Below are 25,520 nucleotides of genomic sequence, written 5' to 3'. Positions count from 1 at the left end.
ACTGATAGGCAGGTGGTGGCTTAATATGTTATCATTCAGTAAATAACTGAGTGAGTATAATGTAGCCTAGTAACTTATATGTGTATCCATCGCCACTTCTAGATTACCAGCTATTTGTAGGGCAGGAACCATTGGTCTTTTTTATCATTGTGTTATCATTGTGCCTGACCCATAATAGGCATTCAGTAGTAATAATAACAAAATACTAACCAAACTTCTTTTTTTTTAATTGTACTTTAGATGAAGGTTTACAGAACGACTAGCTTCTCATTAAACAGTTAGTACACGTATTATGACATTGGTTAACAACCCGACAACATGTCAACACGTTGCCTTCTTGACCTTGGTTCCCTGTTACTAGCTTTCCTGTCCCCTCCCGCCTTTTAGTCCTTGCCCCTGGGCTGTTGTGCCCCTTTAGTCTCGTTTTGTTTTATGGGCCTGTGTAATCTTTGCCTGAAGGGTGAACCTCGGGAGTGACTTCATTACTGAGCTAAAAGGGTAGCCGGGAGCTACACTCTCGGGGTTTCTCCAGGCTCTGTCAGGCCAGTAAGCCTGGTCTTTTTTTGTGTGTGTGAGTTAGAGTTTTGTTCTACGTTTTTCTCCAGCTCTGTCCAGGACCCTCTATCGTGATTCCCTGTCAGAACAGTCAGTGGTGGTAGCTGGGCACCATCTCGTTATACTGGACTCAGTCTGGTGGATGCTGTGGTAGTTGTGGTCCGTTAGTCCTTCAGACTAATTTTTGCTTTGTGTCTTCAGTTTTCTTCATTCTCCCTTGCTCCCGAAGGGGTGAAACCAGTGGAGTATCTTAGGTGGCCACACACAGGCTTTTAAGACCTCAGACGCTACTAACTGAAGTAGAATGTAGAACGTTTTCTTTATAAACTGTTATGGCAGTTGAGCTGGATAATCCCTGAGACCATGGTCCCCACAGCCCTCAGCCCAGCAATTCCATCCTTCAGGGAGTTTGGGTGTGGCTATGGAGCTTCCATGACCTTGCCTTGTACAAGTTGTGTTGGCTTCCCCAGAATTGGGTGCCACTTACCTATTTTCTATTTAGTGTTTTTCCATCCCCACCCCTCACCTTCTCGTAACCATCAAAGATTGTTTTCTTTGTGTGTATAAACCTTTTCATGAGTTTTTACTGTAATGGTCTCATACAGTATTTGTCCTTTTGTGATTGGCTTATTTCACTCAGCATAGTGTCTTCCCAGATTCATCCATGCTATGAAATGCTTTGCTGATTCATCATTGTTCTTTATCATTGTGTATATGTACCATAGTTTGTTTATCCATTCATCTGTTGATGGGCATCTAGGTGAACCATGCTGCAGCGAACATGGGTGTGCTTATGTCTATTCGTGTGACGACTCTTGTTTCTCTAGGATATATTCCTAGGAGTGGGATTGTTGTATCATATGGTATTTCTATTTCTAGCTTTCTGAGGAAGTGCCATATTTTCCAAAATGGTTGTATCATTTTGCATTCCCACCAGCAGTGCCTAAGCGTTCCAATCTCGCCATAGCCTCTCCAGCATTTGTTATTTTCTGTTTTTTTGATTTGTGCCGGTAATGCCAGAGTGAGATGGTATCTCATTGTGGTTTTGATTTGCATGTCTCTAATTGCTAGTGATCTGCAGCATTTCCTTATGTGTCTGTTAGCTGCTTTAATATTTTCTTTGGTGAAGCATCTGTTTATTTCCTTTGCGTATTTTTTAACTGGATTATTTGTCTTCTTGTTGTAGAGGTGCTAGATTTTCCTGTAGATTTTAGAGATTAGACCTTTTACTTGTAGTAGCCAGAAATTTTTTCCCAGTCTGTGTGTTCTCTTTTTACTCTTTTGGTGGAGTCTTGATGAGCATAAGTGTTTAATTTTTAGAAGATCCCAGTTATCTAGTTTATCTTCTGGAGTTTGTGTGTTCTTGATTATGGTTTTTGTGTTAATGCTATGTGTTTGGAACTACAGTGTTGATCCTATTTTTACTTCTATGAACTTACAGTTTTTGGCTTTATATTTAGGTCTTTGATACATTTTGAATTAGTTTTTGTATATGGTATGAGGTATAGGTCCTGTTTCATTTTGTTTTTTTGCAAATGGACATCTAGTTTTGCTGGCACCATTTTGATATTTTTCCTTCTTTTTTGATGTGTGCATCTATTGCTATAAATTGACCTCTGAGGACTGCCTTTGCTGTGTCCCAAAGGCTTTGATATGATGTATTTTCATTCTTGTTTGATTCTAGGAATTTTTTTATTCCACTTCTAGTTTCTTCTATTACCCAGTGGTTTTTAAGCAGGGTGTTATTCAGTTTCCATGTAATTGATTTTTTTTCCTTGCTCTTTGTGTTGTTAATTTCTACTTTGACAGCATTGTGGTCAGAGAAGATACTTTGTATTATTTCAATGTTTTGGATTTTGTTGAGGGTTGCTCTGTGGTCTAAGATGTTGTCTGTTCTGGAGAACGTTCCATGTGCATTGGAAAAGAATGTGTACTTTGCCGCCATTGGGTGTGGTGTTCTATGTATGTCTATGAGGTCAAGTTGGCTGGTTGTGTCTTTTAGCTTTTCTGTATCTTTGTTGAGTTTCTTTCTAGATGTTCTGTCCTTTACTGAGAGTGGTATGTTGAAGTATCTTGTTATTATCGTGGAACTGTCAATTTCTTTTTTCAATGCTGTTAGAGTTTATGTATTTTGGAGCCCTGTCATTGGGTACATAGTTGTTTATTATGGTTATGTCTCATGATGGATTGTCCCTTTAATTATTATATAGTGTCCTTCTTTGTCTTTTATGGTGGATTTTGTTTTAAAGTCTATTGTATCTGAGATTAGTATTGCCACTCCTCTTTTTTGGTTAGCCAACCTTTTTTACATTGTGTCAGAAATTGTCCTAAGTACTCTATACTTAATCTTTACAAAAATCCTGAGATAGTACTGTGGATATACCATCTCACTGAGGAGGTTAAGAAATTTGCCCCATTTACCTAGCGGGTAAATGGTTGATCTGTTGTTTGTCTTCTTAGTCTTCATTCTTAACTGTAGTGCTGTCTAGTAAATGGTGAAGAGATGAATTAATTTTATTTTTATATGCCTCCATGATATATCATTACATGGGCTATATACTCTTAAGTCAGCCTCCTTGTGCATAACAAAAACCATTTTACTGTCACTTCTGTGGGCAGGCCAGGGTGCATACACAGTCCCTGGGATGGGACATTGTATACTCAGAGTCGAGCTCTAGAGCTGGTTCCTGAGTATTTTGGGCTAGCAGCCTGAATCCACGATTTTCTCGTTTAGAATTCCTTTGCCTATTTCCTTAGAAGCATGTGTTGCTTCTTAGTTTCAATCTGCTTCTCCTCCTGAATAATTCCATCATTTTGTGTAGGTCAAAGTCCTACCCACATTTTCTGTACTAGTAGACTGTCTTCTGGTTAGTCTTCCCCTGAAGTAAGGATCTCAGCTCTCCCTTTGATCCGTGGTTCTCTCAGAGAGAAAGAGAGAAGGAAATGTTTTATCAGTATTTGTTCCTGACGTAATATTTAGCAGGCTATTTATAGAGGATACAACTGGCAATCTCACTGGAATAACTTGTACTTTAAATTGGATATAGGGAGGTTAGCTAGCGCCTTGATTATATCGTACGTATGGCAGAAGAGCACTGGACTGGAATATAGCAAAAAATCTGTGTTCTGTTGCTGATACTGCCACTAAACCAGGCAGAGTTGCCATCAAGTCTGTTCCAGTGGCAACCCCATGTGTGTCAGAGGAGAACTGTGCTCCGTAGGTTTTCAGTGGCTGATTTTTCAGAAGTAGATCATCAGGCCATTCTTCCAAGTTGCCTCTGGGTGGATTCAAACCTCCAGCCTTTTGTCTATAGCCAAGCACTGAACCATCTGCACCACCCAGAAACATCTCTAGCTATCTGTAATTCACTTTTCATGGACTCAGTTTTCTTATCTGTAAAATACGGTTTTTGAGCTAGAGTTGTCTATCCTAATTCTCCACTAAACTTCTCTTGATTTACCTCAGAAAGTCCTGTGGTAAGTGTACCATGTGGTCAGTAGGTCTGAGGTTATTTTGCAGGAAATCTATGACATTTGAAGGAACTTCCTTCAGGTGTGGGAAACACATAGAATGTGTTTCTCCTTTTAGTTCTGACTAGACTCCTCCACCACAGTTTTCTGAAGACACAGAAGATAAGAAGCTTAGAGGAAGAGGAGAAAATGATAGAAATGCTTGAGTAGTTTGGACTCAGCCCACAGTTGAAGAATAGTATGTTAATACTAATAGAGATGTTAAGAAAGAAGAAAAAGAGCTGCTCTGAAATGCGGACTGCTTAGTGCATAACAAAGCCATAGACCAGGGAAAATCCAGCTGGGAGGATTAATTGTAGGGTGGTGCCTGCCATGTGCCAGACATTGTTTTAGGGGTAGAGCTGCTGTCAAAACTGATTAAAATACTTGTCCTCATGGAGCTTTCCTTCTGATGGAGGAGACAGAAAATAAACGAATGAAACACCTGCTGTGTTAGCTGGTGAAAAATAGAAGAGGGAAAAAGAGGATAGGAAGTATTATGGGCTAGTGGGGCACTTACTGAAGATTACATTTTGTGTAAAAACCTAAAGGAGTTGAGCAAATGAGCCACATTGATTTCTGGAGGGAAGAGCAAGTGGAAGGGCCCTGAAGTGGGAGTGTGTCTGGCAAGTTCAAGGGAACACCAAGAAGGCCAGTGTGGCTGGAGCGGAGTGAGTGAAATGAGATGGGACCATGGAGATAACAGGGTAGGGTGCAGATTAGGTAGGACTTTGTGGCCATTAAAATGATTTTGAGAAATAGGCGACGTTGGAGGATTTTGAACGAGGAGTGACGTGATCAGGCTGAGTTTTAACAGGGCTGCTCTGGCCACTGTGTTGAGATTAAACTGAGGGAGGAGAGGAGGTGTGGAATGGTTGTTTTAATAGCAATGGCTTTCATTTATATAGAAACCATATAACATTTATAATAACATTAAGCATTTATATCACATTAGTAACAGTGGTGACTAAGCACTTTTTTATACATTCTTCCAAAAGAACTTTCAGTAGCTGTCATCACTCAAGTGTCACGAAGTAGCTGTCCAGACTGGCACAAAGGCTGTGGTAGCTCCAGCAACTGAAATTGCACAGAGATGCTTAGGGGACTTCATAGGCAGAGGACATTTGCTTAGGCTCAGGATTTGGAGAGATGGAAAAAAGAAAGGCGGGTATCCCAGCCAGTGAGTGTTGCATGAGCAAAAGTGTGGAGCTGGGAATGCAGATGTTGGATGAGGGTTGGGGGACACGGATAGGCAGTAAGCATTCCAGTATGGTTAGAGTAGGAAGAATTTCACAAGGGTGATACTGGAAAAGTAGGTTGGTGCCCCAGTGTGAGGTACCTCAAATGTCTCGTATCAAGAAGAATGAGTACCCAACTAGGAAGACATTCTCAGAGTCACTAGAAAACTGCAGATATTGCTTGCTCACTTGTAATGCAGTGAAGACCTGATTGGGATAAGCAAAGGCAGGAAGCCTCCCTAAACTTAGGACTCCTCCTTGATTCTCTGGGTGAATGGGATGTGTAGCCATGAGGATGGGGAGAACCAGCAACTGCCAAAACACCTTTCTTGCTTTTGGCAGTAATTGTCCCTGGTGTTATGGGGCAGTTCTGCTCTGTCCTATAGGGTTGCTATGAGTCGGAATCGATTCGACGGCAGTGAGTTTGGTTTTTGGTTTTGTCCCTGGTGTGCCTTAGCATTTTGACCTTTACCTCTGTTGGATGACTAACCAAAAACCAAACCAAACTCATTGCTGTCAAGTCAGTTCTGACTCATAGTGACCCTACAGGACAGAGTAGAACTGCCATATAGGGTTTCCCAGGAGCAACTGATAGATTCAAACTGCTGACCTTTTGGTTAGCAGCCAAGCTCTTAACTACTGCTTCCAGGGTTCCATTGGATGACTCCTGTGTGCTGATTAACCTTTTGAAAATAATACAGATTCTAAATATGTAATTTATATTATATATCCAAATATATTTATAATTTATATATCATTATATAAGTATATATTTATAATTTATATGCTTAAATATTATTATATATAATATGTAATTATAATACATGTTATGCATTTAAAAATATAATCAAATTAATTCTGTAAGGGTGGTATTATAATGCCCACTTCACAATGACGGAACTAAGGCTCAGAGAGGTTAAGTAACTTGCCCCACATCACAGAGTTTTGTACGTACGTAGCAGGGTCTGGGTTCCCTCCCAGCAGTTAAATGCTCTTTACTCAACCCTGTTTTTCTCTTTGTTCAGACTGGAAAGTTCTGAATGGTGATAGATAACAGAGGCAACATAGCTTTGCTTTATTTGGCTGCTGAGAAAGAAAATGAGAAAAAGCTCCCCAACAGCTGCTGTGTGGGAAGTTAAGATGGGTGTCCACGGTCACTATAGGAAGAAAGTACCCAGAGTGTAAGTTAGGAACAGGGCTTCATTCTGGTTGAACCTCTGCTGAGAATCTGCATTTCTAACAAGTTCTCTGCTGATATTTGCTTTCCCACCCTGGATTTACTGAATCAGAATCTACATTTTAATAAATCACCAGGTGGTTCTTATGTATAACATCCTGGGAGCTTGTTAAAAACTCAAATTCTCAGCGGGGAACTTGTTAGAAATGCAGAGTCTCAGCAGGCCTTAGAACCTGAATGAACTGATTTGAAGCCCTGATTAAAAACCCAAAACCTAGTGCTGTGGAGTCAACTCCGACTCTAGCGACCCTATTAGGAAATAGTAAAAAAACATCCCATTGCCCATCGAGTTGATTCCAATTTATAGTGACCCTATAGGACAGAGTAGAACTGCCCCATAGAGTTTCCAAGGAGCGCCTGGTGGATTTGAACTGTCGACCTTTTGGTTAGCAGCTGTAGGTAGCACTTAAGCACTATGCCACCAGGGTTTCCTAGGAAGTAGTAATAGGAGTCAAACCTTTGGTTCCTGTGCTTTGATGTGGTTTGGTGTATTTTGCCTATAAAACGGCAGGGCCTAAGCTAAGAGGCAGGGCTGCCTGGCTGTACACATGAACAAACGTATCAGTTCTACCATTAGGACTCTTGTTCCCTGGCCTGTGGTTGCTGTATTGAAGGCATTTAGTATGTATTTATAGAATGGATATCTGATTAAGGCTTGTGAATATGTCCATGATTGTAGGTCTAGGAGAGGTAGACTGTGTTTACATTGTTTCTGAAGATCAGAGTGGACCAGAGCAGATGGAGTGGCTCTGTTCAGCGCTCTGGTGTTTTAACTTCTGTAGACCCCTGTCTTCAGGGAGCTAACTGTAGCTTTGTCTTTTTCTTTCTTCTGTTTACCTCCTGGCCGTGCCTGTTGTAGCAGGTCTCTGTGAATTAATAGTTGGTAAAAAAAATTTTTTTTTAATGGTATTAAAAAAAAAAAAAACTTTTTGTTTTTTTTAATGGTATGGTCTGAATATTAGGCAGATGGAGAATTGCTTGAAATTTAAAAAGGACATACACCTAGACATGTATAATTATTGTACATTATCTTTAATGTGAATGTTTAGTTTTTTTTTAAAGGAAAAGTTTATCAACCAGTTTTAATATGAGGTTCTTTAAAATGGATATTTAGGATGATTGAATGTATAAACCCCAATTCCAGAGTACTAGAAGTCATTGACTTTGATGTGAATATGGAGCCAGGAGATTAATTAGAAGTTCTTTGTTTAAAATAGTGGAGGATACTGATTGAGAATGATTTGGTAGCGATATATGAAAATTCAAGTACAACCCCCCATCTGGGTGTTTCCCTTTCCTTTCCCCATCTTTTCTTTTCTTCCTACCTCTCCCTCTCCCCAAAGCTGATAGGAAGCAGTTTATAGTCCCTTTCTAAAGCATTAACTCATCACTGCTTAACACATAGTCTGCTTGTTGATAATATTCAGTTCTCTTTAGGAAAAGAATTGCTATTTCTGGAAATTTAAATATTTGGCAATGATCAAGTCAGGAATAAATGTCCGATGAAAAATCTTTTATTGTTGCCTCAAGTTGTAGCTTGTGAAAAATCTCAACAGACTGTGTTGTTTAATCTCCAGGGTTTAGACCACTAGTGTCTCTGCTCTGGTTTTTCTCTGGCTGTTTGAACAGGTGCTTGGCAACAGTGTGCCCTCTTGCATCATGTTAGGTTTGCTTATTATTCTCACCTCTGCCTTTCGTTAGCAGTGTGTCTCCTGTCTGCTCTGAGAATATCAGAGCTGCCAGGGAAGTGGGGAGAAGGGAGTATTTCCTGATTGCTTACTGTGTACCTGGCATAGGGCTAGGTTCTGTATTGTGCATAGTGATGAGAATTTAATCCTCAGTGAACCTAAATAGATAATCTAGATAGATAATGTTATTCTTAGTTTATTAATACAAAAATAGAATCTCAGGGAGATTAAGTAATTGGTCAGGGTCACAGAGCAAGCAGTACCTTCAGAATTTGAAGTGAGACCTAACTCCAGAGTCCATGCTTTTTTCATTACGTGAACTGTGCTAGGGGTATAGGGTCATTGTGAGGACTAAACCCAGAATAAATTAGTGTTTTTTGTCTTCTTCTATCCTGTACTTTGCTAGTATTTTTATCCAGGTGAAATTGGCTTTTTATGAACATCAGAGTTTGCCTTGGCAGGAGAAATAAAAGAGGATTGTTATATTTTAGGTTGTTGTTGGGGGGGAGGTATAAGAGAGTCATATGAACAAAGGGACAGTCCTTTTGGGGTGGGGCTGGAGGTAAAGGGAAATTGACTATGAGGCAGATGTACATAGGAACCTCAGTGAACATTTAGCTTCAGTCAGGAAGGCCACAGCAGTCACACTTTGATGATTCTGTGCTGTGAGGTTCTGATGAGGAAAAGGAAGGATCTGGCTGGGGAGGTTGGATTAGAGACGACTCTATGTAACATAGTCTGGGTCTCAGAGCTGAGTAATACTGTGTAAGCGTGTGCAGTAAAGAGCCAGTGCCAGTGCTTGCTCTGGCTTTCGTACTGGTGTCAGGGAGCAGGAGGTAGGTGTTGCATGCCCTGCTGCAGCAGGTCTCAGCTGCAACACCGAAGTCCAGAGAAAAACAGAACTGTTTCAAATAAGCAGCAAGTTTATGAGTCAAGTGGTCAGGCAGAAGATGGGGGCCAAACCCAGGACAGGGAAATCTGAAAGCAGAGCCCAAGGGAGTTGGGGAAAGAGCAGGGCAGGGTAGGTTGGGAGTGTCAGTTCTGTGACCCCTTCAGCTTACTACTGTCAGCTTAGTGTTTGGGACAGAAACCTTTGTATTCCAGGTGGGTTTGACGTCCCCACAGAGAATAGACAGAATAATCACCATCCCAAAAGAGTGAACCCTCCTGGTGGTAGGTGTGATGGACAAGTTGAGGGGGCAAATGTCAGAGGCTGAGTGCTCAGCTTATAGGTTCTCTACTCTGAACTTGGTTCTAACCAGAGAGAAACCAGCTTGGCCAATCTCCCAGGGTCTGCATATTTACTTACTGATTGGAATGTTTTCCATTCTTATTAAAAATAACTTTTATTTATCTTGAATGCTTTTTGAAATGCTATTTAAATAATTCTTGAAGTGCTTTTTGAAAATGCAGAAAATACACATAAAAAGAAATAACCTGTAATCTCATCACCCAACTATAACCACTGTTAACGTTTTTGGTGTGTTCGTTCCAGACTTTTGTCCATTCCAGTGCATACCGATATACCTGTTCATTTAAGTAAAATGGGATTATACAGTATGTCATGTTTTATGAGATTTTTTTTCATTTAAGATGTCATTGCCTATTTTCATTTTATATTTTTAATGGTTGCATAGTATTCCATTGTGTGAATTTATATAACTCCTCACTGTGGGACATTTACCCTTTACCTGACTTTTTTGCCATTATATTTTTTGGGGTAAACACCTTGTAGGTAAGTCTGTGAAGAACTGTATGATTCATCCACGAAGTAGATTGCTAGGTCAAAGGATAAGTAAAATTCTAAGGCTTTTGATTTCACCAAATTGTCTTCTAGGAAGGTGGTATACAGTTGGCGCTCCTGCTAGCAAGTATGTGTGAATGAACATTCATTTTTGCAAAGTATCAGCAGCACTGGATATACCTTGGCGGGGGGCAGGGGGATGACTTGGGGTGTCTCTGCTAGTTTGGTAGATGAAAATGCTATATTGATTTTATGTGCTGCTGGTTTATAAAGGTATTCCCAACCCTCGCAGCAGTCTCCCCGACATTTGCCGTTGCTTCCTTTGTCCCTGACGGTGGTTTTCTGTTTTGCAGCATTGCTGGGAGCCTGGTATATTCCTACATCACTTTTTCTGAAGAGCAGCTGAGCAAGCAGTCAGAGGCCAGTAACAAGCTGGACACTAAGGGAAAAGGAGCAGTATGACCAGAGGGTTGCTTAAACTTAAGGCAGTCCAAGTTTTTTGATCAACTTGGAACCCTGGCAATTCTTACACAGATATTGAGGCATCTTGATTATGGAGAAAATAGTATTCTTTTGCACTTGTACAATCTGAGGATTGATTGCTGCCTTTTAAAATTTTATGATGAGAGAAACCTATAATTGACTCTTTTAAATATGCTGTTTGAATTAATTTATATCAGACTGGAAAATATACTGGGCCTTTTAATTTATTTTTTCTTCAGTGCTGACAGTCAGACATGAGTGTTTTGAATATATTTTATTCCATAGTTTGATATCCAGGTGTCTCTGAGAGCTGCATGTATAAAGTGTGCCAACAGGAGCCTCAGTGCTCAAATTGGTGCCGCGAGTTTCGGGAGGCAGTTTAACCTTCATTCTGCTGGAAATGCAGCTGAGCACCTGAAATTTCCTCTTTTGAATTTTATATCCTATGATTGCATTGTCTTCACGAGAGCATCATCACTTCATTTGTATGAGATGACAACTTCGACACTAAATATATATATATGGCTTTGAAGCATGTTGGTTTCCAGGTGAGCTTCCCTGAGGACTCATGAGCTGAGCAGAGGGCATTCCTTGAAAATACATTGTTGTCTCTGTTGTGTAGGATGAGAATAGTGAAGGGATGGCGGAAGTAGGTCTTTTGTAGATTTTTTCATCCGCCTGACTCATTTATTCCTCTAAAATGTATTGACTATGTAATATTTGCCAGGCATCTGTGCTAAGTGCTGGTGAGTATGTAATATTTGCCACGTGTCTGTGCTAAGTGCTGGGAATACAGAGTTGCCTTTGGAGGAGGTTGATACATCTCACTCCTGCTGTAGTGACTGAGGGTAAAGTGGAGAACTTCACTCAGTCAGTCAGTTGAGAAGACATTGTATGCGCAAGTTGCTTCAGCTCTCAGGAATACAAATCTGTCACTGGGGTGAGAAGCTCCTGCCTGCCCTGCCTATTGCACAGCAATTTGAGTCCAAGTGCAACAATCTGAGATCAAATGCATGTGTAGAGCTGCATTTTGGAAACTAAATCAGCTCCGCATTGACCCCTTCTTCTCTAAATGAGAATGGCAGTCAGGCAGTGACCACCATTATTTCCTCATGCCTCTCTCCTCTGGGTTGCGGCGTTTTTTTTTTGTTTCTGTTTAGATCGATATGCCTAGTAGCTTCCACAGTTCTGAATTTATTGCTTTGAGGGAAAGCCTGGTTAGGAGTTTCTGGATTGGTGAGGCTTAGACTTTGTCTGGCAGTGTCAGTGTTGGAGCCATCGTCTTCCTCTCACCTCAAATGGCATGAGTGTACCTCTCTTCTTTGGATAGTCCCATGTGCCCCACCCACTTACACCCCATACCCCACGGCTCACTTACTGAGCATGGCAGCTTCTCATATGACCAGTGCTGCCTCCTGGGAGAGCAGCAGTGAATGGACATTGCCTGAATTGCCTCTTAGGGCGATGTTAACTCCAACACAATTCTGGGACTTATCTCAGAGATATCCATTGACTTTGGAAATGAGTGTGTTTGCTTAGGCGAGATGTGCAGTCAGTGCACAAGAGATGGGATACTCTTGCACTAATGCACACACTAACCTCTATTTCCTTGGGTCTGGAATCCACTGGACTCTGTTGACCTACACATTTGGTGTCTTGAAGGTTTTGATTTTTTTTTTTCCTATTTCATGAAGAATTATATTGAGGTCATTTTCATAGTCATCTTTCTGTGATTTTGGTTTGTGTTTATTAAAGCCTGGCCAGTGGTGCTGTGTTCCCACAGTTCATCCCATGACCAGCTCCCAGTGGAACAAGCTCCGTACAAGCGGTCCTAAGCTCACTTTTTGCAGCATCATCTAACCTGAGAAAATTCCAGTGGAAGAATAGGATATTATCTTGTGTCAGATGGGTATTCTTGTCCCTGTTTTACCGATGAGAAAAGATTCAAAGAAAGTAGATGACTTGCCAATAAGTAAAAATCCATGTTGTTTGCATTGAACCATGCTGCCATTTGATTAAGTGATCAGGGAGAGAAGGAATGGGAATGCTAGCTGAACTAAAGCTTGAGCTCTTTCAAAGAGGCAAGGGGTTGATTGAATTTGGAGTAAGAGAACAGACTTTGCAGACCTAGCATGGAGCCTTCATCCACCTACAGTGCTGGCCTCAGTTGATAGGCACTTCTGTCTGTGATTGTTACCTGCCACTGCCTGGTTTTGTCAGGGTATAGTGGAAAGGTATAAAGTATAGTGGGAACCAATTTTAGTGGTTCTGTTCCTTTTTCTATTAGCCACATGAAGGAGGGAACTTTTTGATGTTAGAAATTGGTGTTGTGGAATTTCTCACATGCTAGGCCTTTGGATGTATTTAAAGGTAATGGGCTAGTGCTCCACCAGGGATTGAACTGCTTCTTGGGAGTCAGGTTCCCTTGGAGGTCTGTCACCTCTCTAGGTTTATTTGAGAAAATTACATGTAGTTATAACTTCACTAAATGCACATGACAGGCTTCTCTACCTCAGGGCCTCTGGTTTGTACTGAACCATCTGGCTTATCAGAAGCAGTCCAGTGACTTACAAAACTCCCGGCTTGTCTGTGACCTAATTGCTGGAAGCCCCTTCAATGCAGTCTCCTGTCTTGAAGTGCATGAGAGAACAGCCTGGGGAAGTTGGAAGTCGAATGGACTGGGCAACCATTTTTGGAGTACAGTTAGTTCCCGGGTTACAGATGTCCAGCTTACAGACAACTCATACTTACGAACAACTGATACGTACTTAAGAATGGACTGCCATAAAGCCTATTATATTAAAAATTTGAGTTAAATATGATGGTTCTTAATAACGTATGCACACTACTTTGTGACACTCATGAAAACTTGCATGGTTTCAGTGTTTGTTTTATACGCATAGGAAGGAAAAATCATACTAAGACAAACATCTGACTAACTGGCGCTAAATAAGAGCCTGTATGTGCCTGTTCAGACTTACCTACGAATTCAGCGTAAAGACAGAGTTAGGCACAGATCTCAGTCATAACCTGGGCACTGCCTGCATGTGTTTTCAGTTATGTGCAGGCCTGGAGGTTGTGTACTAGAGATTGTACCTGGAACCTAGAAGCTCCCAGAATGCCTGGATTTTGCCCCAAGGTTGATACCTTGCAAGGCAAAAATTCTTTGGCCTATTTACCACCTCCTAGGAGAAAAAGAGGCAGTATAGAGTTAAATCTTGAATTTGCCCATTCAGACAGATGAGCTGTGCTGAGAATCCTCAAGGCCAAATTCCATGACTAGTGGCTTCTCTTCCTTGAATTAATGAAAGCGAAGATCTTCTTTGGCCAGCCTTCTTTTAGTCAGTGCTAGATTGATTCAAATCACCCTAGTTGACCAGACTACTCATGGCCAACATGTCAGGTGTTTTGATTGCCTTGTGTGGCGGCTGCCTCCTTTAGTAGTCAATCATTTGTAGGATCCAGTTTGCATGTAGGTAAAAAAAAAAAAAGTGCATTTGCAAGTTCACTGTAGGTTTACTGTGTCAAGATTCCATGGAAGGCTTTGGTCAAACTCGTTCAGGCTTTTCACAGGAAGTACAGTAGAGCCTTGATTGGCTGGGAATGATACCTAAGACTTTGGGTCTGCCCTTGCTTTAGTTGTATGGCCTCATTCAGTGAGCAAAGATCTGCTGAGCACCTTGTGTACACCAGGCACCATGCTAAGCTCTGGGGAAACTGAGATGAATGTGAAATGGATCTTGCTCTAAGGAATGTATAATTCTTTAGCCAGAGGTGGTGGCCTGAACCCTAGTTGAGAGAAAGGAGTCAGTGATTTGTATGCGAGAGCTGCCTGCCACAGTTATCCACATCATTGCATCTAGAGGTACCCCGCCCATAGTGCGAAGGCATTTTTTAAATCCCTGAGAACTCTCATAATCCATACTAGTCTCCTAGCTCTGAGATGAATTATATGGCCCTTTGAGTTCAGTGAACAGCCTGAGTCCCTCCTTCCTGTGGCCCTTGGAGTTCTGTGAACAGCCTGCGTCCCTCCTCCCTCGACTGCACATATTCTTGTTTTCCCATAACCATGTGATATTGGTTCTTCCTTGTGGACAAGAATGTAATTGATTTTTTTCTTCCCTAAGGGAAGATAATCATAGTTAAGAGGACATGAGATAGTGGATGTAAAACTACTCAGCACAGTGCCTAGTACCTGTTAGGCACTCAGCAATGTAGTTACTGACATTATTTCATGGTGACACTACAGGCAAAACAAAATTCTTAATTTCTGCTCTTTAAATGCTAGAGGGCAACGTGTGTGTTCATTGAAAACACACGACCCTGTACTTCATTGCCTCTAGAACACTTAGATCATGGTTTCTGTTCACTGCCTTCTTTTTTTAAAATACCTACTGGATATAATTGTGGTCATGGTGTGATGCAGCTGATTCTACCTGTTTTTAAAAAGGGAGAAAATTACTTTCGTATTGTGATGATAAATTTCATAAGACAAAAATTATGTTATACCTTAGAGGAAGATAATTATACTTCAAAATGGTAATTCAATTCAGGCTTTCCCAGTTTGTCACCTTAAGATGGCACCTGTGCAGCTGTGGGCTCCCTCTTCCTCTCTCCTGGTTCACTGCACCTGACTGCACACTGTTCCACGGCCAGGGCCATCTCAGTTGTCAGCATACGTGAGTCTCATGCACCATCACTGTTTTTCTAAACCCACCTAATAAGTTCTTACTGTTAGGAACCCACCTCGTTATGATATGAGGAGATATTCTCAGTGTTTCTAAGACCTTTTTTTTTTTTTTTTAATACTTTTTAAAAAGAAATCTGGTTAGATTTATTGTCTTGCAAAAATGTTTTTAGACATTTGTAAATATTTCCTTTCTCATGCTGATGATCAACTGATTTTGTCTACAAATGTTGGCCTCTCACAGTATTTTTTCAATATAGAGTCTTGCCAAAAGACCATTTTAGTGTTTTTTAAAAAGGTACTGATAATTGAGATATGTAAATCAGGTGACAGAAAAATGAAAATTATGTGCCTAACTATTTTTGTAAAGGCGTCAAATAAATACTTTTTCCTGAAAACGTGTATTAAAATTTCTTTCTAAGTGAAGTGCCTACAGAAACAATCAAGAGTCACAAATCAGCTCATCTTCAAGAGGCTGCACTATTAGTTGAGCTACAGTAATAGAGAAAGCAGTTTGCCATACAAATACTTTGCATAAATAGCACTTATGAATAAACATCCAGTGTCCTGGGCATACTTGTGGTAAATTAGAAGGAAAGAAATGCTAACCTTTCTGCTTTCAGGATATGTCATGTACATAAAAAGCTTTCTAAGCCTCTGAGTAGCTTTACTAGGAAATAACCCCCAAATAAAATATGCTCACCAAAACCAAACCCACTGCCATTGAGTTGATTATTTTATTCAACTTTAAAAAATCCTCTTAGAGTCTGGCTTTTTGTCTAATTTGTTAAAGGTATGTGTTCTCTTTTATTCGGCCCTTGGCTAGTTTCTTGTCTCGCTTGGCTTCCTTGCAGCACAGAGTTGCCAGTATTAGGGAAAGCCATAGAAGAGGTATTGCCAAGAGGAGCAGAGCACAGAGTTGGGCCTTTGTGTACCCTAAACAGTTCAGCAGTTACCAGGTACCCCCAATTCTTCATCCCTGTATCTCTCATCACTTGGGCCCTATCACTTATTCATCCATTAAGCCAGACTGAACTTATTGGGCCAGCACCCAGCGTCTAGCAGAGCCTGGCACATCTGTTTCATAGATGAAGCTCAGTGAGGTAAAACTGCTCAGTGTGGTCATGGAACCCACATTCAAATCCCATTGTCTTGACTCAAAAGACTTTTGCTCTTAACCATCACAGTGGGTTCTTTTGTTTCTCCTAGTCCACCTGAATAGACTTGGTGGTACCAGACACATCACCATTTCATGTCTGTCTAATGCTATTCTTAAAGTTCACAAAGTACGGTATTAAAGCTTAGTGTTAAACTGGTGGCTGGTTGAATCTGAGGAGGTAAAGCAGCCAAGCCTTTTCAGCCGTGCTGATGCTGCCCTCTTGTGGCAAGAGCTGCCGATGATGGATACATGGAGCAGTTTGCTTTGCCTTGAGGGAAAGTTTTTTCCTGAGGGCTTACTATGTGCCTTTCACTGATTTAGGCCTTCACCATCACCATACTTTACTGATGCAGTGGCCTTAAGCAAGGCTAAAGGATTTATTCAACCTCACTGAGAAATTCAACTCTGGACTTTGAGTTCAAAACCCTTTTCATTCCAAAGGATACATTCCAGATAGCATCCTTGTTAGAACGCAGGGGGAGGGTTTCATCAAGAGCTTCTCATCATGCCTACTTATCCTCCAGGTATGATGGACTTTTTTTTTTTTTTTTTAATAATTTTTATTGTGCTTTAAGTGAAAGTTTACAAATCAAGTCAGTCTCTCACACAAAAACCCGTATACACCCTGCTACACACTCCCAATTACTCTTCCCCAATGAGACAGCCCGCTTTCTCCCTCCACTCTCTCGTGTCCATTTTGCCAGCTTCTAACCCCCCCCATCCTCTCATCTCCCCTCCAGGTGGGAGATGCCAACATAGTCTCAAGTGTCCACCTCATCAGCATCCCTCTCCATCCCATTGTCCAGTCCAATCTATGTCTGAAGAGTTGGCTTCGAGAATGGTTCCTATGCTGGGCCAACAGAAGGTCTGGGGGCCATGACCACCGGGGTCCTTCTAGTCTCAGTCAGACCATTAAGTCTGTTTCATAAATGAAGTCTGGTCTTATGAGAGTTTGGGGTCTGCATCCCACTGCTCTCCTGCTCCTTCGGGTTTTCTGTTGTGTTCCCTGTCAGGGCAGTCATCAGATGTAGCTGGGCACCATCTAGTTCTTCTGGTCTCAGGATGTAGTCGCTGGTTCATGTGGCCCTTTCTGTCCCTTGGGCTCGTAATCGCCTTGTGTCCTTGGTGTTCTTCATTCTCCTTTGATCCAGGTGGGTTGAGACCAATTGATGCATCTTAGATGGCTTCTTGCTAGCGTTTAAGACCCCAGACGCCACTCTTCAAAGTGGGATGCAGAATGTTTTCTTAATAGATTTTATTATGCCAGTTGACTTAGATGTCCCCTGAAACCATGGTCCCCAGACCCCTGCTACGCTGGCCTTCGAAGCATTGTTTATTCAGGAAACTTCTTTGCTTTTGGTTTAGTCCAATTGTGCTGACCTCCCCTGTATACAATGGATGTTTTTAAAGGACTATGTCCACAAAAGATGACAGAATCATGAAACACATTTGAGGAAGTGTTTCATTCTATCTGGGATGGTAAGAAAGGCTTTTTTTTGAGGTGGATTTTTGAAGGGAAACTAGAATTTGGCTGAGATGTTGGGGACAGCCCTCCAACTTTTCCCTTTGCCTGGAATGCATCCCCTCTGATAACTTCACAGCACACGCCCTTATCTCTGGGTCTTCACTGACCACTCTGTGTGGAACAGCACTCTGCCCTCACCACACGGCGCCCACTCGCCTTCATCTCCGAACAGTGTCTTCTGGCACCATATTGTTTACTTACTGTCTCTTCTAATCAAATCTAAGCTTTTTGAGGGCAGAGATTTTGGTATGTTCTGTTCACTGCAGTATCTCTGGTACTTAGAACAGAGCTCGGCACATTGTAGGTTAAGCAATAAAGATTTGTTGAATGAGTAAGTCTAAACCGATAGTAGCCAATTAATAAGCCACTTTTGTTTTAACAGAGCAAGACAGAAGTATGACCTTGTCCACATTTTGGGAAGATCACACCAGGTGCAGTATTAGGATTGTACATTTAGCCCAACCAAAAAAAAAAAAACCACACACAAGCCTGTTGCCGTCCAGTCCACCTCATGGCGACCCTGTAGAACAGGGTAGAACTGCCCCATAGGATTTCCAGGGAAGAACTGGTGGATTCAAAACCTTTTGGTTAGCAGCCAAGCTCTTAACCATTGTGTCACCAGGGCTCTTACTGTAGGCCAGGGTTTGGCAAATTCACCTATCTTACAGGGACCAGGGGAGGTAAAGACTGAATCCTAAAGAATGCAATCAATAAACAACACTAAGTGGTAGAGTTTGTGGTGCACGCCCGCCCAAAGGCATTCAGATTAAAACTTGTTTAAAATACAAATCTGCCAGTCAGATTTGGCCCACTGGCTACCAGTGTGGCTCTTGAGTTGATCCGCCCTTAACAAGATCACTTGGGATATGGATTACCGTCAGGTGGGGATCCAGGAAAGGGCAGGGCTGAAGGTAGGTACATTGGATAGAGAAGGCTGTAGTTCAAGTCCAAGAGAGAAATGACGCGTAGTAGTTGGAAACACGGAAGAAAAGATTTCACTTAACTGAAAACTTTTACAGGTGAAAATGAAGTCGGCTTCTATTTTTCCTTTGTAGGTGAAGCTAGTCAATGTCTTTTTTCCCCTAAATCTATTGTCTTCAAGAGACCAAAGTGTGAACATTTTTAAGGTCGTTAGATTCCCAAGCGTTTTCCCAAAGGGTTATACTTGAAGCATAGCAATGAAACAGTGGCTGATCTACCACAGTAAAAATGTATTGACCATTTACCACATGCTAGGCATTTTTTCTTACCACCTAACATGCAGGGTTCATTGTGAGTCAGAATCGACAGGATGGCGTACAATGCACTGACACATTTTAATCAAAACAATCCTTTAAAGTCAGTCCTGTTATCCTTACTTTAGGTCGAAACAGGCACAGACAGGTTTCCACTGTTGGGCAGTAGTGACTGTGAGAAACTTGATAGAAAATACCCATCTGCATTCCTGTAAGGCTTACCTTTGCTCCCGGGTCTGCAGCTGCCTAGAACAAGCAGTACAGTATGATGTTTGAGTATGGATTTTGGAGTTAGGCTGTCTTAGATTTAAATCTACACTTCATCAGGTTTGAGTGTAGTGGGTAAGAATTTTCACAGACTTAGGTGTGGAAGAAATGACGGTGATTTTTTTAAATAAGTTTTGGATCCTGAGGTGCTTTTTAAGGCGGCAAACATCTATCTACAAAACTGGAAACCCCGGTGGAGTAGTGGTTAAAAGCTCAGCTGCTAACCAAAAGGTCGGCAGTTGGAATCCAGCAGGCACTCCTTGGAAACCCTATGGGGCAGTTCTACTGTCTGATAGGGTCACTATGAGTTGAAATTGACTTGACGGCAAACACTTTTTTTTCCATCTACGAAACACTGGAGGCAAATGCAGATAGCAAGGTACCAAAGAAGCCACACAAACACGTCCATGAAGTTCACAATTCAGGCTGTATGAGCTCAGAGCCACCAGACACCATTGCCATCACCTGAACACTGGTACTCAAAAGGGATTAATGGCGTATTTAAAGATAGAAACCTGAAAAGAGCATACTCAGAATGACTGGCAGCACTGTTAACTAGCTCCCGCCCAGAACTGGTTTCTCAGGTTCACTCAGCTAAAGCTGCTGACAAGGAAAGGCTAAGTCCCTCTTTAGAGCAAGCTCTTCACCTAAACCTGGATTTTCTCGTAAGGAATCTAAAAAGGCTCAGGTTAGTCTACTCTGATGCCATTTTCTGTTTGATCTTCAGTTTCTGGAAGAAATCACCCCCATTTCACGGCCCACATCTCTAAAAGTTTAAGTATTCCAATTAATCCAAAGTCCACCTTCTTCCAAAGAGAACGAAACCATTTATTTCGGAGCTACCTGAACTTACTCCATAAACTTAAGTTCCAGTTGGTGTGCAGAAAGACACATTGAGCCAACTCTATATTCAACCATTCATGTTACCAGTAATGAAAACAGCCAAATGGTGAGTTTGTTTCATAACCACATCATTAGGCCTCATCTCTGTCAACCTTTAGAAAATCAGACTCTCCCCCTTACAGTATGCTCTCTAGACAATGCATGACAGGAACAAGGGGAGTCCTGAATAATCCACAGCTGTTACGTTATGGTCAGCCCACAGTAAATTTTAATAATCCCTGTTTCTTAGGTGTATCATATACTTATTCCACATTGGTTCGTTTCTAAGAAAAATTAAGTTTGAGGGAAATCTTACTTAGCTAGAATTATACGGCAAAAAGGCAGCTGAACTCTTATTTCCCAGAGATCATGCCTACTCATCCTTTACTTTTGCCCTCTCTATACTCTTTTGAATACTCAGTTTGGAAACCCTGGTGGCATAGGGCCTATGGCTGCTAACCAAAGGGTCAGCAGTTCAAATCTGCCAGGCGCTCCTTGGAAACTCTATGGGGCAATTCTACTCTGTCCTATAGGGTTGCTATGACGCGGAATCACCTCAACAGCACTGGGTTTGGTTTGGTTTTTGCACACAGTTTATGGCACCCTGGTGGCTCAGTCATTAAGTGCTTGGCTGCTAACCAAAAGATCAGCAGTTAGAATCCATCAGCCACTCTGCAGGAGAAAGATGTAGCAGTCTGCTTTACTGAAGATTTACAGCCTTGGAAACCCTATGGGGCAGTTCTACGGTCCTGTAGGTTCGCTACGAGTTAGAGTGGACTCGATGGCAACAGGTTTGGTGTTTGGTAAACTCAATATATACCACTGTGCTTATCTGTTAATACCTCCTTAAAGAGTACCTGTCACAAGCCAAACAAGGTACCTGGCACAAGTATAGGTCCAAGTACTTGCTGGATAATACAGTAGATATGGCAACATGATCAAAACCTGTCACTACCAGTTACATGTAAAGAAGTGTTCGTCAGTTTGGACAAAGGAGAATTAGAATTCAGCTCCTGTTTATATGGCAAGTCTTCAATGGTCTTCACAGAACAGGAAGCCTTTAAAAGTGTGTTCAAAATCACTCCTTACTTGGAGCAAGCAGACAGACATTTTAGTATATTATACATCCCAAACAAGTCAGAGGATCTAGCATAAAGATAAGGTTAAAAAAAAAAAAAAAAAAATCACATTCAGAAAAGCAAAAACTCCATGTCCATACAGTTGTCAAAAGATGTCAGCACAATACTGAAGGTGTATTATGAGGTTATGAAAAACCGGTATTAGAAGAAAACGGTTAAGCCAGATATTCAAATACATGAAGTTAGTCTAACTTGGGCTAAGATTTTGCAAAGGATGAACAAGCAGGCTGATTATTAAGAGCACAGTTGGTTTTACAGTAAAAAATTTAAACAGTAGAATCATGGGATCCAAAAGGAAGTCATTTTTAGAGATAGAATAAAAAGTTAAAACTGGAAATTCTTTGTTCCTCCTCATGCTGTTTTTCCACACTGGCATTTTTCACAAAAAAAAAAATTTTGGGGGGGAGGAAACCTCAGTATCTCTCATATGGTATTTAGTAGTGACATAGAACTATTTAACACTCCCAGGGTCACCAGTCTACATCTAACTACTGCTTAAGGAAATTAACCAACCCTCAGTTACTAAGTGCCCACTCCTAATTTTCCGTTGACAGCAAATAGGTGACAAAACAAGGTTCCTGCAAAATATTATGTGATATGAACTGCACTGCAAAATAAACAATTTATTTTAATTATATAATGCAGAGAAAGAAAGGCAAGGTGAACAGAGATTCATAGACTGAAGGATCTTTCTGGGGAATTAAAAAAAAAAAAAAAAGACAAAAACATATCACCCAAGATAAGGTAAAGGGGACCAGGAAACACTAAAAAAACAATTTTATGCAGTATGTTTAGGAGTTTTAAAAGCAAAAGAGGTTATATATATTTGCATTGTGAACAATGTTCATCATACAAACTTGAAATCTGTAACTAAAATCTACTCAATAAAGCTAATGAAAATCATTCGCACAGCATTATGTAGACAAATATGTTTAAAAAAATATTTTAATAAGCATATTCAGAATGGCAGAAAGGGAACTGGGAGAAGGGAATTATTTTACAGTGCAAAATTAGTATGCATAAATTTAAAAACATCTAATTCATAATTTTAAATGCCTATTTAAATATTACTTCAAATATGATTTATAGCTCAACAGAGTTGTATTGAACTGAGGTGCAGATTCTTAATTCTATTTGAAAACACATCATGAAACTGAATATCATTCCAAATGAAAATGATAGTGCTTTGCTGGGGGTAAGGATGGGGTGAGGGAGACTAAGTAACTATTAACAAAGGCTTCTTTTCCCAATGCAATTTGTCAAGAGTTCAAGAGTAATGACACGTACTAAATCTTAAGCAAATTAAACTCATGATATTACTAAAATTTTAAAGTAGTGCAATGACTTATCAAGTTATAGTGGCTGCATTATGAAGAACAAAGTACTGTGTGAAAAACCTGTATAAACACAAAATACAACTGAGTATTTATGAAAAGCTGAGCATTATGTATTATAATAGTGGAATGTCTTTCATTAGGCATACTTTAAAAAGATAAGAAAAGTAAAATGTCCAAACATGTATACATGTGCCGTATTTGCAAACATGCTGGAGAATTTACCTGAAATGTTCCTGTAATACAAGTCCACAAGAACTTCACAAACCAGCAAACAAAATCTATCTTTTAAAAGAGGTAAAAATGGCCTCTCTAATATTGCAACAATTAAAAAAAACACAGCACCACCATTCTTCTGAAACATTTCTACAAATCATTGATAAGGAGCTAGAATACTTTGGACTTTAAAAAATCTCATTTAGAAAATGGATTGTGACCATCTGCTAAAGCTACTGCCATTCTGGATAAATTAATATTTTAGGTAGAACAAAACAAAAATAAAAAAAACTCAGGCTTCTGAAACACTTCCACCCAAAACTTTGATTTTCTTGGATACGTGAATGTACATCATATGAAGTCAAGAGTTGTAAAGTGGCTTTTAATACTGTTTGGGGAAAAAAGTTGTTCACATTGGTGAAGGAAAACAATTTGAACATATATGAGTAGTAATACTTTATGAGGATAAGGCCTAGACCATAATGTCTCAGTGCAAGCCTCTACCCAAGTGTATTAGGCAGTTGAGCCATTAAAAACAGACCACAGGTGATTTATTTTAAAAAGGCATTGGCTCTTGAACTGATGGGTGAAAATGAACTGATAGAAGCACCTGGTGTATGCCTGTGTGATAAAAACAAGAATAGTTAATAATCTTTTATAAAAGTTTGGGCATAGGTTGGTCTATCAGCTGTATAAAACTACATTTTTTAACAAGAATTTTGCACTGAAAATAAAATAGCACTCTTGCAAGGCTACACTAATGGATAATCCTATTTGTAATCACACAGAGCAGTGGTTGCTGTGTTAAAATTATTTTAAGTCTGCATTTATAAAGACTTCAGGTTTTCATTTTGGAAATACACCATCACTTCTGAAAAGGCGGACTGTAACTGGTAAAGTCTGAAAACTTTTCTAACCTCATCACTTTATCCACATAAATCAATATTGTTGCTTGCCAACGGTTACTCCTTGTGTGCACCAATATCTAGATATCACTTGCTTGAGCTTTTCCCCTCTATTTAATGCAAAAATGGGAAATTTTATAATGTATATAAAAATAACTGAACAGAATTCTGGTCAGCATGATACAATTAAACACTTAAACTAGCATTAAACTTTTGTTTCAAAAATAACTTTGAAAATTATAGTAAATGCAAAACAAACTCTGCAATCTAAGTATCATGCTTAATTTCAGAATTCTCAAACTATTTTTCCTTAAGTAGAAATTGAAAAAACAAATTTTCACAATCTTATGAATGCCTTTACCACCTGGATAAGAAACATGACTTAGTTACTACACAAACACTTAAAAATTCATTAGAAAAACCTTAGCAAAATAAAATGGAAGCTGACAGACTCAGAATATCAATTCCTTTCATAAAAGTTGACCAACTGTACAGTTAAGAAAATTATACAAGCTTTTGTATTAAGAAAGGACAGCTCAGTCAAGACATAGGTACTGTAAAAATCTTTCAAAGGCTACAAAGAATCTGGAAAAATACAGAATGTATTTCTTAAGCCCAGATAAGAATATGGAAAGACATCATTGATGTCAACAATTTTACATATACAAACCTGACTTGGTTTATTTTTAAACTTCTATATATAAAAAAAATCATGCTAGCATAACTTTCAGGATTCATAAGGGTTTCCTTAATGGTAACACTCAATTTGTATGGAGAGAAGAAGTGTCTTTTATAAAGATATTTCAAGAAACTCAGAAAAACAGGCATTAAGCAGAAATTTGAACTTTTTTTTTCCTTCAAACTAAGCAAAAAGGACCTTGCAGTGAAATTTTATATGATTAATACATTAAGTGCAAAGGTACCTATACATTTTAGTTCATTCAAATTTACTGAAATACTTGTTATATCCTTAAAGGGTCTTTGACAGTTTTAAAGTAAAAAATCTGCAAAGGAAAGGATTATAAAATCTTATTTCCTAAAGTTAGGCTTAACTCAGATTTTCAATTTTAAACAGCTGCTTCAGGAAATTAACTTTTAAGGTAACCCATCAACCCTGAAAATTTTAGTCACACCAAGATTTACTCCAAAGAAAGTAAAATGGGTCTAAAATTTAGTCATCTATGTTTTCAAGTTCCTCAAATTTTCCATGTGAGATTGCTTCTTGGAAAAATTCAGAAGAACCCGGACTTTCTTTTCCATTGCTGTTTACCCTTCGCCTTTTAGCAGGTCTCTCACTTTTTTCATCTAAATCATTTTCATTTCTTGCAGTCATATGGGCAAGTTTTGGGTCAATGGTAAGGTTATCCATTTCATAACCATTAGTATCCATATCTGCATGAAGTGGTTTCTTATTTCCACTGGTTGGTCCATTAACATGTAATCCTTCAACTTTTACATCTTCTTTGTTTAATATTTCTCCTGGTCCATTAGATGATGGTACTCCTAAATTGGAAAAGACACAGATGAAACTGACAAAAAAGTTATTATTTATAAACGACTGTAAAATAGCTTTTCATCAAGGAAGTTAGGTGTCAAATCAGTGTATACATATAGTTTGAATTCGGGCTATGTGACCTTATTTATGCTCTCTGTACCTCAGAATCATCACATGTGAGGATAACAACAGATTTCATTAGCTGCTGTGAAGATCAAGTA

General features: G+C 39.9%; 2 protein-coding genes across 13 annotated transcripts in view; one reads left to right on the top strand and one right to left on the bottom strand.

The window, feature by feature from the left end:
* The window catches only part of SLC35D1 (solute carrier family 35 member D1), a 46,133-nt gene extending 33,546 nt beyond the window's left edge, over window positions 1-12,587 (top strand). Inside the window, exon 12 of the mRNA XM_003411247.4 lies at window positions 10,326-12,587. Coding sequence (XP_003411295.1) covers window positions 10,326-10,434 — 109 coding nt within the window. The 3' untranslated portion in view covers window positions 10,435-12,587. The remainder of the gene's footprint in view (window positions 1-10,325) is intronic.
* A 2,645-nt stretch (window positions 12,588-15,232) lies between these two features.
* Window positions 15,233-25,520, bottom strand: part of MIER1 (MIER1 transcriptional regulator) — a 71,705-nt gene continuing 61,417 nt past the window's right edge. For all 12 annotated transcript variants that reach the window (XM_023549489.2, XM_023549490.2, XM_023549491.2 and 9 more), the window contains one exon: window positions 15,233-25,307. In XM_023549489.2, coding sequence (XP_023405257.1) covers window positions 24,976-25,307 — 332 coding nt within the window. In that variant the 3' untranslated portion in view covers window positions 15,233-24,975. The remainder of the gene's footprint in view (window positions 25,308-25,520) is intronic.

The sequence above is a fragment of the Loxodonta africana genome, chromosome 3 (genome assembly GCF_030014295.1).
Source record: "Loxodonta africana isolate mLoxAfr1 chromosome 3, mLoxAfr1.hap2, whole genome shotgun sequence".
Classification (NCBI taxonomy): domain Eukaryota; kingdom Metazoa; phylum Chordata; class Mammalia; order Proboscidea; family Elephantidae; genus Loxodonta; species Loxodonta africana.
This window is presented reverse-complemented; position numbering and strand designations above follow the sequence as displayed.